The sequence below is a fragment of the Pristis pectinata genome, chromosome 3, assembly GCF_009764475.1.
Source record: "Pristis pectinata isolate sPriPec2 chromosome 3, sPriPec2.1.pri, whole genome shotgun sequence".
Classification (NCBI taxonomy): Eukaryota; Metazoa; Chordata; class Chondrichthyes; order Rhinopristiformes; family Pristidae; genus Pristis; species Pristis pectinata.
In genome coordinates, this window is record NC_067407.1 from 102150505 (window position 1) to 102164344 (window position 13840).

Consider the following 13840-nt stretch of genomic DNA (forward strand, 5'->3'; position numbering starts at 1 on the left):
AATTTCCTCAGAAATGCTCCAATTCCATTGTTTGAGAAATGAAGTGGAATCCCTGTAAATGGGGGATTCCACTGACGAGTTGGCAGCAAAGCGGGTACCATTCTGAGGAAGTTCTTGATTTATCTTTTACTCTTTTCTACTCTTGTCAATGTCCTGCACCACAGACCTAGTTCATTTTTCTACTTGTTTTAATAATTGCAATAAAAACCCACAAAATATCACACAAATGCTATAATGTTAACATATGGATGATTGTAGTCGAACTAATTTGCTGGTCGACTTTAAATTATGCAAGAAGCTCTATAACAATAATGAAGTGCTGCAGCTTAGTGTTGAAGTAATAATATATCTTACCTATTTGTCCAGTTGCCACAACATTTTTGTATTTTGGGTGTTGATTGACAGTTAAGCAAAGTATGTCATCCGTATGTTCCACATAAAAACTCTGCAGACCTGATCAGAATCATTTCAAATGAAATACAATATAAAAATACAAAATTAAACATTCATATGCTGAAATCAAGATTATTTCAGCATTATAAAGTTTACATTGATTAAGGTGCTTCTATATTCAAACAGGTTATGAAATATTGGAAAACACTGAAATTCTCCAAATGCTGCTGAGCATGGGGTTAATTGAAAATTTCAAAATGAATTAGAGAGATTTGTTCTAGGCACAGATAATGAAGGTTATAGAGTCAAGGTGGGCAGATAGAGTTAAAAAACAGATCAGCATACTCTGAACATCAGAACAATGTGGCTCATTTCTGTTCTTATTTTTACTACACAAGGTGTGAATAGTCATTTCTTAAGGAATCCAATCAGCATATATAGCTAAAAATGTGAATCGTTCTTTAAAAAATCTGTTAACATTATTTGCAATAATAAAAGACCAATAAAAGGGTGCAATGGATAAAGCTTGCCAAGCATTTCATCCATGGGAGATCAGAGGGAAACTCCATTCCTATCAGAGAGAACCAGTCTTCATTTTGAGTCAGACTTTGAAACTAAATGAAGTTGAGGCCACAAAAGAAAATGATTTGAATACAGATTAAAATTTGCTGATGCCACTAAACCTAGGGGTGTGGTAAACAGTAAGGATGATAACATCAACTGCAACAGGATATATGCAGACCAACAGAATAGGCAGATGCATGCAAAATGGAATTTAACGCATAGAAATGAGAGGTGATGCAATTTGGAGAAGGGATGGAGAGAGGCAATATAGTCTTGGCATGGTTTTAAAATGTGCAGGGACACAGGGACCAGGGGACTGAGAATGCACTGACCTGTGAAAATGGCAGGGCATGTTGTTAGTAGTTAGCAAAGCATATGGGATCTTGGGCTTCATAAATAGAAATTTTAATCAGTAGTTGTGTGCAAAAACAGAAAAATGTGCTGAAACTTAAAGCTGCTCTAATTAGACAACAACTACATGATTCTGTTCAAATCAGGTCACTGTACTTTAGGAAGAATGTTTTGGTTCTTGAGAGGGTGTAGAGGACAATGGTTTCAGGTTGAGGAATTTTAGCTACAAGTTAGATTGGAGAAACTGGGATTGTTCTCCTTGGAGCAAAGGAGGTTGAAGGGAGATTTGATAGAAATGTACAAGATTATGACAGATTTAGAAAACAGACAGAAAAGGTGTTCACGTTTACTGATGATCTGAGGACTAGAGGACACAGATGCAAGGTTTTTGGCAAAAGATATTTTGCTGGGGATGGGTGGGGGATTGGCATTGAAAGAGAATTACAAGGAATGTGAAAAAGTTGGCATGCTTGATGGGCTGAATGGCAGCCTCCTGTGTTGTAATGATTCTATAGTTTTGGAATTGGAATTGGTTTATTATTATCACTTGTACCAAGGTACAGTGAAAAACAATGCTGCATACCATTCGTACAGATCAAATGGGTGCATTGAGGTAGTACAAGGCAAAACAATACAGAATGCAGAATAAAGTGTCACAGCTACAGAGAAATTGCAGTGCAGATAGACAACAAGGTGCAAGGTCATAATGAGGTAGATTGTGAGGTCAAAAGTCCATTTATTTATTTTGCATTATTAATGCAGAAATGTTTAACATGGAATGCAATATTTTTAACATTATTTAGGGATGCTAATTCACCAAGTGACAATATATACTGTATATTGTAAAAACTGCAGATTTTCAAGATTGACAACTAGGTCCATACTGGAGGCACTAAGACCAAGCATTACTGACAAATGCAATAGCATTTTACATTAACATCAAAGGCTTTATCAGAATACTACATTCATTGCCTGACTTGAACAATCATACATTTATTACCTGATGACAGATTCTGAACAATGCCAGCAGCTGCTGTGTGAAAAATAATATCAGTTCCATCATTGAGATAATGAAGATTGTTGCGACAGTCAAAGCCTCTATATCCAAAAACATGTTCCAACACAAATTCCTGAAAACAAAAAGGAGTTACTTTATACAAACTGAAGTAATTTAAAAGGTGCACATTTTGTTCTGTAAATACTGTAACTGAGGAATTTTGGGACTGCAGTTGCCCAAATACTTGGGTACAAAAGTCTTTCCCCTTGGTTGTTGCAACTGCTCTTCCAGGTTACTTTGTTACATAAACAGAAAAACTCAGGTTAAAAAAAACAGAAAATGCTAGAAACACTCAGCAGGTCAGACTGCAACTGTGGAAAGAGAAGCATATCAATTTGTTCTGTACTATTTCTGTACTTGTTGGCTCATTACTAGGAGTAATCCTAGGATTCTTGCTTTTAAATCACTTTCGCAGCTCCCTAAAGTTGGCTTGTAAGACCTCATTGCTTCTTCTACATATTGTTGGTGTGAATGAACACCACAACAGCTGGTTCTTCACTCCCTCCATTCAAGATGCTCCGCATCCTTGTTCCTGAAAGCAAAGTAATTTCCAGAAAGCAAATGCCTTACATGCACAGGTTTGGAGCAACAGGAGTAGTTGAATACAGTTATGCCCAGGCTCCTACATTTTTATCACCATGATATATGCCTGGTCTTTAATCTCCTCTGCAATGTTTTCTATGTACAACTTCCTTCGTGACCCTACCTGTCTGGCCTCTGATCAGCTCCAAGATCTTTATGCCAGCTTCTGATCATCTCCATGAAGCATACCCTAATCTCCAATTGCTCCAATAGCATCCATTCTGGCCTCCTATCTCAACTTTCACTAACTCCTATCAACTTCTCCCTGTTTCCCAGGTACAACTTACTGATCCAGGCATTCTTACGAGCACAATGCTGGCAGGTGACTAGGAAAGGGATATTTATTTAAATTATGCTATTAAATTCAGCAGGATATCCCTGCAGCTCTGCCACTATATGGCTCAACTTTCCCTGTGAGTAAAGGCTTACTTTCAGGTTGGCTGACTGTTATTAGTCAGGGGGAACAGGGAACAAACTGGACCCTCAGCTATTAACAATTTATTTTAATGATGTTCATGAGGAAATGTACTGTAATGTAAACAAGTCATGGTGTACTGACTTGTGAACTGGACAGCTAGCAATTTAAAGGCAAATGGTATGCTGGCCTTTATTACGAGTTTGTTGGAAATGCAAAAATAACAAAGTCTTACTGTAAATGTATATGGCTCAAGTGAAACTACTCTTAGAATACCGTAGCAGTTTGATCTCTATATCCAGGGAAAGATCTACTTGGCTTGGAGTTTGTGCGGTATAGATTCACAAGGTTAATTCTTTAGATTAGGGATTTGATGCGACGAGAAAGCAAGTAAGATAAACTTGCATTCATTGTTGAAAAACACCATGATGCTGGAGGAACTCAGCAGGCCAGGCAGCATCCGTGGAGAAAAGCAGGTGGCCAATGTTTCGGGTCAGGACCCTTTTTCAGATAGGAAAAGGGGAAGCCTAATATATAGAAGGGAAAAGCTAAGCAGTGATAGGTGGACAAAAGAGGGGAGGCGGTGTGGGCACAAGGTGGTGATAGGTAGATGCTGCTAAGAGATAGTGATAGGCAGGTGCAGGGGAGGAGGGGATCCACTGGGGGATGGGTCAAAGGCAAGGATAGGTGCCCACCTTGCCTCCCCTCTTTTGTCCACCTATCACTGCTCTGCTTTTCCCTCCTGTATATTGGGCTTCCCTTTTCCTATCTTCAGTCCTAAAGAAGGGTCCTGACCCAAAACGTTGATTGTCTTGATCGCCTGCTTTTCTCCACAGATGCTGCTTGGCCTGCTGAGTTCCTCCAGCATCATAGTGTTTTTCATCTAGATTCCAGCATCTGCAGTCCTTTGTTTCTTTTACATTTATTGTTGTTTGAAAGACTAAGAGATCTCATTGATACAAACAAGATTAGTTATGGGATTGACAGATTAGACACTGAGAGGCTGTATGCTCTTGTCTGGAGATTTTGAAACCAGTGATCATTGACACATGCTAAAGCTGGGTGTACATGCAAGGCTAAAATGAGATTCATGGGGTTGAGTGTCTTTGGAATTTTCCTTCATAAAGGCTAAAGGATGTTCTATTGTTGAGCATATCGAAGAGTCAGAACAATAGAGTTCTGGGCAAAAAGGGAATCAGGGAATATGCAGACTGAATGAACTTAAAGATCAACCACAATTTAATTGAGTAGTAGAGCAGGCTCGAGAGACCACTTGGCCTATTCTTGGAGCTTTTTATGCTTTTATAAAAAGTATAAAGACCATGTCAGGAGCAGTTCCAGGCACACTTAAAAATGAAGTGTCAAGTAAAGCAAACAGGCCAACATGCATGATAAGCTGTGTACGTAGCATCCAATGGGCAGAGCAAATCAATCCCACAACCAACTGATCAAGTTTATGTACTGCTACATCCAGTCACAAATCGTAGTAGATTGTAAACTGCTGACAGTAGGAGGTGCCTTTGAGAACATCCACAACCTCACTATTAGCAGAGTCCAACATGTGGGTGGCAAAGGTTTGCAAATCTTCAACCAGAAGTGCTTTCTCTTGAGATCTTCACTTTCACAGAAACCATCTACAGCCAATATGATCCAATTCTCTTGATATCAAAGAATGGCTGAGAGGATCAGCAATGACTTTGGAGCCCGACTAAGTCCTGGCTGTTGTGCTGAAGACTTGTACTCAGCTATAAAATTGGTATTTACCTGACAATGTAGAAAATTGCTTTTATACATTTTGAACAGAAAATGCAGATTAAATCCAATCTGCATAAATACACCACTGTAAATCATCAGCAAAGCGATGGAAGATGTCATGTATAGTGCTATCAAGAGACACATTCATAAATAATCTCCTCACTGATGCACAGCTTAGATTTTGCCAAAATCTCCATTACAATTTTTTTCAAATTATGGACAAAAGATCTGAATCGCACAAGATGAGACTGACTGTCCTCGACATCAAGGCAGCATTTGACCAAGAGTGGTATCAGGGTCCTTGGTGAAAGCCGTCAGAGGGAATCCGGGTAAAAAAAACACTTCAGTAGCTAGAGTCACATCAAACACATTGGAAGACTTCTATGGTTATTGGAAGTCAAAAATCAGATGTTTGCTGAAAATGAAACATTCAGTTCCATTTGCAACTATTCAGATAATAAAGCACTCCATTCAGTAAGTCCAAGGCAACATTCAGGCTTTACCTGGTAACGTGACAAGAAACATTTCCATGACACAAATACCAGGCAATAACAATCTCACTGGTTCCCCATGACATTCAGCGGCATTATTGTTGTCAGATTCTTCACCATCACCATTGACTATAAGTTTAACAGGAGCAGCTACATAAATACTGTGACTGCAAGTACAGGTCAGAGGCTGGCTATTTTGTGGGAAGTCACCTATCTTTGGGCTCTACTATTTAAGAAGTAGAAGTTACAAAGTTGAGGGGTACTATTGAAGAAGCCCTTGCAAACTTCTGTAGTGTGTTTTGTAGAAGGTGCATTCCTCAGCCAGAATGCAGCTCCATCTCTAGCAATCTTGGATCGGCATTTTATGGTTAGGTAAATTACTCCATATTAGTCATTCATAAATATACTGAATGGACAACTGATGTAATAGAAGATTAGGAAACTTTTAAATTAATCTGCTACTTGATTAAAAAGGAGTTTCTATGTTATCAATGCCCCCCATTGTAAATGCACAAACTGCAGGGAGACGCTCAAAAATGATTTTTTTAAAAACCAGTTTGTACTTCTAAAATCATGGATCTGAGCCAGAGCAAAGGAAATAGTTTCAAAACTGAGTTAAAATCATGTGAAATTTTTTTAAGCAATTGAGAATGATCAATGATTCTTCATAGGTCAAAAACTAGATGAAAAATGCTCCACCATAAATATCCCCACTACTATTGAATTTCAAGGCTTCAAACTAATTAATTGATATTTAATATCTTATCAGCTGTTGGTGTATTAAAAATTACCAAACCTCTTACAGAATGGTGCAGGGTATTATGTTACCTCCACTACTTTCTTCTTCTTGGTAATATTGTTCTTTTGTAGTTTCTCTGGTTGAGGAGCAGCTCTGCTGACAGGTGGCCTGCAATTAAATGAACAGAAATCCTAAATGTATAATTGAGTGTGTTTGCTAAATGTCACAGAACAAGATTTTGAAAATCTCAAGATTACACCAGCAATGCTCCAATCCACACAGCTGTAAGACTTATTTAAGAAAAACATTTAAGATTAATAGCGCTAGAGTTGTACAAGCTGTACAGACAGAAGAAAATCCACAAAACTGGATCTTGTTATGGCTGGCCCAAAATGTTCTGACATAAAATATCCAGAAGCTGTCCAATTATTTAATAGGAACAAGAATCATTCTGTATACTCCATTTCCCCACCTGCAATTGGCAGTAGTGTTTTGTTGACTTTTGGCAACTTTATGAAAACTTGGAGAAAAATGATTATCGCTAAAGAGCATAGTGTGTCCTGATGGGTCTACTATCTGGTTGCTGTGCAATGTGCTCAGAGAACTGATGCCTATATAGCAGTTGGCCTGCTGATGCATGGTTGGAGGTGTGTTGGAGTGGGATAGAGTAGTTATTGGTAATGTGTGGGAGGGACAGATGAGCAAAAGGTGGAAGGAAGTCGTGGGATTATGGGACTAATATTCATAGGGTCTCTGAACTGCATTGTTCAACAAAGACTTAGTTATTTTCTGACTGATAAACAGTACTCACTTCTGGACTAATTTTGCCTGGCAGTGCACCAAAGGGAACATTGTGCAGGAATGAAGAGAAATTTAAAATATGATGACAACTAATCTGGTTGTTATTGCATTTTATTCCATGCTAATAAATTTTCAAACAACAGACTGTAATTCAATTCCTAGGCTGCCGTTTTTCTTTTAACTGTGGCTCATAAAATGATGGATGCAAATCTGCAGTTCATTTCTAAGTGTTGAAGCCATCCTTTAAATTAGAATCATAAGTTCCAAACTTGACTAAAATCCTACCGCTCTCAACCACTCTTACACCAAATCCCATTTGCATGGATGCTTGCAGATTCACCTTCCATATTTCAAACAGGAAGATATCTAGGGAATCCAGAGCTTTTAAATTACTCTCTATGTAGGCTCTGCTCCCTTGAATCATGGTACTGTTGTCATGCATTGTTATTAAATAATTTGAATCAGTATATGCTGAAAAATATACCAAGCACACAATTAGCTGCACCATTCAGCTACATTGCATTACGTGGTTTGATTTTTGAATATCTTTGTGAATGGATCAATACTTCCAGCAACAAATTGTGGTATGAATGGATCAGAGTCTAAGTATGAAGGTGAGAAACAAAGAAATACAGTAATATTTGATGAAAAGGGTATCCTGGATGGCAACAGCACCTCTATTTCATGAGAGGGTATGACGGAGGGCACAATGTGGGAACATTGTTATTTTCGTATTTACCCACAGATATCCTTTCCTGCCAACTTATTTTATTTTGTCCAAATTAGATTTTGTCAAGTCACTTCTTTTCCTCCATTTAGAACTACTTTACTTCCTTTAAAAACTGAGAAAGAATTCCTTGCTTTGTGGATTAAAGAAAGCTGTGGCAATGGTCACTGTAGAGTGGAAGAAGCACAAGCAAATGACAAAATTCAAATTTTTCTGAGCAAGTATGCTTCCTTGCACCTTGATAAATAAGTGCACCTTTTATTTATTTTATTAACATATTGCAGTTAAAGAGCAATGTTTGAAAATGTGGCATGACTGAAATGAGTATTGCATAAATTAACAAGCAACACCTACTGGGACACAACTTTAGGGTGTATCATTGTATGCTATTGAGAAGTCTTTGACAGATTTTTAAAAATCCTCATGCATCTCTTACTGATACCTACTGATACTATGCGTAGTATTAAACATGACCACCATTCTGAAAAGGTGTCGAGTTGACACATGGACAGGTTGCTGAACCACTTTCTCATCTGTCTTCACAATCTTCTTTGCCCCTACACTTAGGATTTCGTTTTTCATTCCCACTTCAGAAGTCTTGCCAGAAAAATCTCAGTGCCAGCAAAGCAATACAAATATGTAATATTCATTTAAGCTGATTTAATATTCATTCATCCTGATCCCACATCAACACCCTCATGACTGAACATCCTTCCCATAACTGACTAGGCTGGCAATTTGGTGACCCAAATTTTGCAGGCAACATTCAAAAAGCTACCACATGACACCTGCTTTCAAGGAGAAGTCAGCCAATGGGGCTGTAAAGAAAGATACAAATTTTAAATTTAAATTTATATTTACAGCGTGGTAACAGGCCCTTCCGGCCCAACGAGTCCGCACCGCCCATTTTAAACCCAAATTAACCTACCCGTACATCTTTGCAATGTGGGAGGAAACCGGAGCACCTGGAGGAAACCCACACAGACACGGGAGAACGTACAAACTCCTTACAGACAGTGACGGGAATCGAACCCCGATCGCTGGCGCTGTAATAGTGTTGCGCTAACTGCTACGCGGGGCCAGACTTTTTAGTGTAGAATCTACTTGGATGTTTCCTAATAGTTTCCTGCTCTAATATCTTATAAACTCCGACTTCATGCATCTTTAGCCCCAAATCTAAAGTTGAGTTCTTATTACTGATGCAATGATCAGTGGAAATAATATTTTCTATTTGTTCTGTCAAATTTAGAGCACTTTCATTTGTTTCTTAGTTGTCTGTTTCCTTGAAAACAGTTCATTTTCAACATTCCCATCAACTATAAACTAAGCAATGAAATCAGAGAATGCTAAAAATATTCAGCAGATTTCAGATCTCCTGCATCTGAAGATTTTTTTGCTTTTCAACCATAACTAAACTATTGCTAATAATTAAAGACAATGATTAAATATTCATTTTATATAACAAATTCAACCTTTCACCCTCGTTCAAGATCAATACAAAATAAATATGGAGTCTTTCAATTACGTAAAAATTAACCTCATATACAAGTTCATTGTTCCATAAGAAATAAACTACTGAAAACTGCCAAACTAAATAGGGAATTACCTGGATCCCCTTGTCAGCAGCAAGTAAAGCCAAGAAAAAAAATTAGGTCAATTAGGAAAATTGTATAATATATCTAAATTCATGCACAAGCACTTCCATTAGTTTCAGTGGACATTCCTATGTGGCACAAACCATGCTTCTCAATCATGCCAGCAAATAAAACCAAAAATCAGAATGCACCAATCTACAAATTCAGAAAACCCATACCCTGGCATCAGTGGGAAAATGCTGTACTAAGCTCCTATAGAATAGGAAGAAAAAAAAAGGAAGCTTTGTCAATGCTTCCCAAGTATACTGCATTTAGTTCATCCTCTATATTAGGTACTCAATAATACTTACCTTAATTGGATTTTCTGTAATGAACAAATTGAACAATACTGAGAGGTGCAAACTTGTAATTGGTCACAAGAATTAAAAAAGGTGCAAAGAGTTCTGGCCATTGCATTTGCTTCTCTTTGACATTTGGTGCCATTGACATCAATTGAATTAATGTCAGCAAGGGAGTACAAGGCCAACTGATATTCTATCACCATTATAGTGCCAGCAACCAAAGGCTAATTTCTTCCCTTCAAATAACATTTCTTCTAAAAACATTCAAAACAATATTGATTGGTAGCTCTTGTTATCATGAACACTTTTAATGAAAACAAATATGGAGCCTTTTAAATGATTAAACATTCCTTTAAAGTTGTTGCTTCAAAATTACTTACCTTGAGGAATATTTCTTAATATTTCAGATTTGATCTTTCAATCCATGAAATGATGTTTAGATATCTTATTAGAATTTCTATGGAAGTTTTTCATTGTTAGATTATTATAAACATATATATTTACTGTTTAACTTTTAATCACCTACAGACTAGAAATCTATTTGGTGTAATAGAGCCATTACTAAATGATTGAACATGATGAGCTAAAAGAGAGTATATGAGAGAATTAATTTCAATATAAGGAATCTGCCACTAAAGAGTCTTTAAATATCTTTATGTCTTAGATGCATTGTTTTTGAAAGCCCCAAACAAAATATCTTTCTGAAGAATTACAGAAAACTATTTAAACAATCCTTCCATTGAACGGTGTCCTAGACAAAGCACTTAATTTTTCTTCCTAACACCTCTGAGTTTTTAATTGATTACCAATATGGGGATTACATGACAATGGTTACAATGCATAGAAATCTTGAACAAATGTTAAATGATGTTGTTTAAATGATGCTGTTGAAATGATCTGCAGATAACATGTTTAACATGTTTGAGAAGGGACCCCATCTTGGCAGTACAAGTACATGCAAATTTTCTTTATTTATCCAAGATTTGTGGAGATATATTTTAATAATATCCAGCATGAGCACCTCATACTCCCAATTTCTCATCTCTCAATTTCCTTTGTGAGGTACAACCTTCATCAAATGTTGCATGATTCACAAATTCATACATCTCTATTCTTAAAGACAAAATCCATCATTTATGGTTCTACTTCCTAGTCATTGATGTCACTTTCTTAGTATGAATCAGATGGTTGATGATTCGACTGTTTCTTTTGACTGCGCAGAGTTTTAAATCCTACTTGAAATTCATCAAAACCATCACTTATTCTCATCTCTACAATACTGTTCTTATCTACTTCAAATTATTTTATATGCTTTCATCACCTTTTGTATACCCTGACATATTTTGTGGTCTTACATCTATACTTCAGGTTACTTAGTTCTGCTGCCTACCTCCTATCCACCATTGACATCATCTGTGCTTTCTCTCGTCTACAAAGGATCACCACCCTTCAATGCATTAATTTCATATTTTTACATAGATCCTTTGATGTTCCTGCCCACCCTCTTTGTGATTTCAGCTAGCCAACATTGCTTGCCATTCTCTTTGTTCCTCCATCTCTAGCCTCTTGTATACCCTTCTCAGTTCACTCTAATTTAGTGGCAAAGCTTTCAACTCTTACAGTTCTACTCTTTGGAACTCCTTTCCCAAATCTCCTTCTGCCAACATCTGACATATTTAGTCATCCAACCAAATATGATCATTCCTGGCTAGGCATCCATTCAGCTTACCCTCAATTGTGATTAGTTTTGGACTCTCTTACTTGAAAAGGCACAACATAAGTGTAAGCTGTAACAATAACACCCTTGGACTTGAGGGCAGGTTTATTAACTGCTCTAATTATAATTCAGATTTAAGAATTAAAATGTAGTTGTGATGAATCACTGATTGTTTGAGAACTAGTATTTGCTTAGGCCTTTGTTTTTATTGCACGAGTAGCAGTCTAAATGTTACATATAACTGAATACACAGTAAAGAATTCTGTATCACTTAGCTTTTCAAAACGGGAGTGCAAAGAAAAACTGCTTGTTAATAGACTGGCTCCACTGACTACTTTGCACAACATGAGATATCCTAAAAGATCAAGGATACCAAATAATTTGAAACATATTGACACCAAGCTGCATACTTTTAAACACCTTGTATTGTGCAATGGAACTTGTTATAAACTTCATTAAATATACTTATATAAAGTGTACATATAATACTTACTTGACAATTCCCTGCCTCCAAAGGAAAGCAAGTTAAAATATAATAGTGTTAAGTGTTTCTTACCAGCTGTTCAAGATAAAATAATTGTGCATTGGTAGATTAAACTGTAGTAAATTCACATTCATAGCATTTTACTAAATAGATAAGGAAGAAAGTTTATATCATTTTATTTACTCTATTCGTTTTTATATCACCACATTCAAGCAAATAAGCAAGGTAGTTTAAGTCTTGTGTTGGCTGGAACTGGTAGACCTTAAATCTACTCCTGCAGGAATCAAATATTGACATTTTGAAATATGTGCTTTGAGGCCACTTTACAGGATAGTTTGATGGAATTAGGTGTGTCAGTACTTAACTAATAAAATTGACATTTAAAATTATATTTTCATGAGATTAAATGATTCTTGGTGAATATGGAAGTACAACAAATTTGCATGAACCTTACTCTTGGAAACAGCCCTTTCAGTTGTTTTATTGATTATTACTTTTATATTAAAAGTGCTATACTCAGGTGGTATACTACGTGGAATACAACAAATTAAAAAGCTTTATGAACATCCCAACGTATTTAATAACAAATTATGTCCTTTAAGTATATTTAACATTGTAATGTAGAAAATGTGGTCAACAGGTTAATTTGAATGATGACTGAAGAGCAGCTGAAGGAACAATATATGGCTAATCCCAACTGTCGAAAACTGAGAAAAAGGAGTTTGTCCTTTGTTGCATCCACTAAGTTCATAATGTAGCATTATAGATGCTTTGAATTTCACTTCTGAAATTCAGTTACTTTAAAGATACATCAATACATTGCAGGTTAGGGAACATCAATGGACAGAGAAAAATAGTTATTATTTCAGGATAATGACCTTTCATCAGAGCAAGTTTGATCTAAGGCTGTTGAACTGAAGCATTATTTATATTTCTCCTTCTGTACATGATGTCTGAACAGCTGAATATTTCCAACATTTTATTTCAAATTTCCAGCATCTGAGATATTTTAATTTTACATTTACATTATACTACAAATTTAGTGCATACAAGAGGACAAATTCCTATCACTATGAATTTTACTAATATCTAGTATTCTAAAACATGCAGTAATGTTGTTAACTATTACAATACTATATATTGCTATAAAATATATACCATTCACAACAACTGCAAATAATTAGATCAGTACGGTATATAGGTTTATTTCAAGATAAACAAATTGCAAAAGAATTGTCACACCACAGCAAAAGAGTTGGTTAGTGACTGACCTTAACACTTTCTCAATAAAAATACTGTCAATTCATTTAGGCAATAAAACAAGAACAAAAATTGATTACCCTCTAATTATCATTCTAAAAGAGCTTAAGTCTATTTCATTTTATCCAATGTGTGGGAGTGATGAAATAATTCAAAGGATCTAAGATAATCTATAAACATTAGATAAAACAAAGCACAATCTATGCATTTTTTTTCTAAAATTACTTTTATTTTCAATTTTTATCTCATTTCCTTTAAATGTGATTTCTTTGGGGTGTGGTTTAGTATGCGTGATCTCATCACTTGTCCATAACACCATTCCACATGTATTAGCAAAGATATTACTAATGTCATATTATTCAACTTTGAGGCATTTTGGGTAAGGGTCACCCGATGTTTACAAAGGCACACTTTGACCAAAAATTAACAATAGCAATCAGAGACATCAGATGTTTTTATATATTAGATATATTTTACCATCAGATACAAAAGATTTTTTTCCGAATATAACTGGGAATGAGATAGCCCTTTTGTTAGCCAATTCAAGAGACAGAGATTTTTCTAAACT

General features: G+C 36.2%; 1 protein-coding gene across 2 annotated transcripts in view; it reads right to left on the reverse strand.

Moving 5' to 3' along the window:
• LOC127568483 (echinoderm microtubule-associated protein-like 6) overlaps nucleotides 1-13840 on the reverse strand; it is a 240932-nt gene that overhangs the window by 41735 nt on the left and 185357 nt on the right. For both annotated transcript variants that reach the window (XM_052012286.1, XM_052012285.1), the window contains exons 28-30: nucleotides 6437-6515; nucleotides 2309-2438; nucleotides 355-453 (exon numbers count right to left, since the gene is read on the reverse strand). In XM_052012286.1, the coding sequence (XP_051868246.1) occupies nucleotides 355-453; nucleotides 2309-2438; nucleotides 6437-6515 (308 nt within the window). The remainder of the gene's footprint in view (nucleotides 1-354; nucleotides 454-2308; nucleotides 2439-6436; nucleotides 6516-13840) is intronic.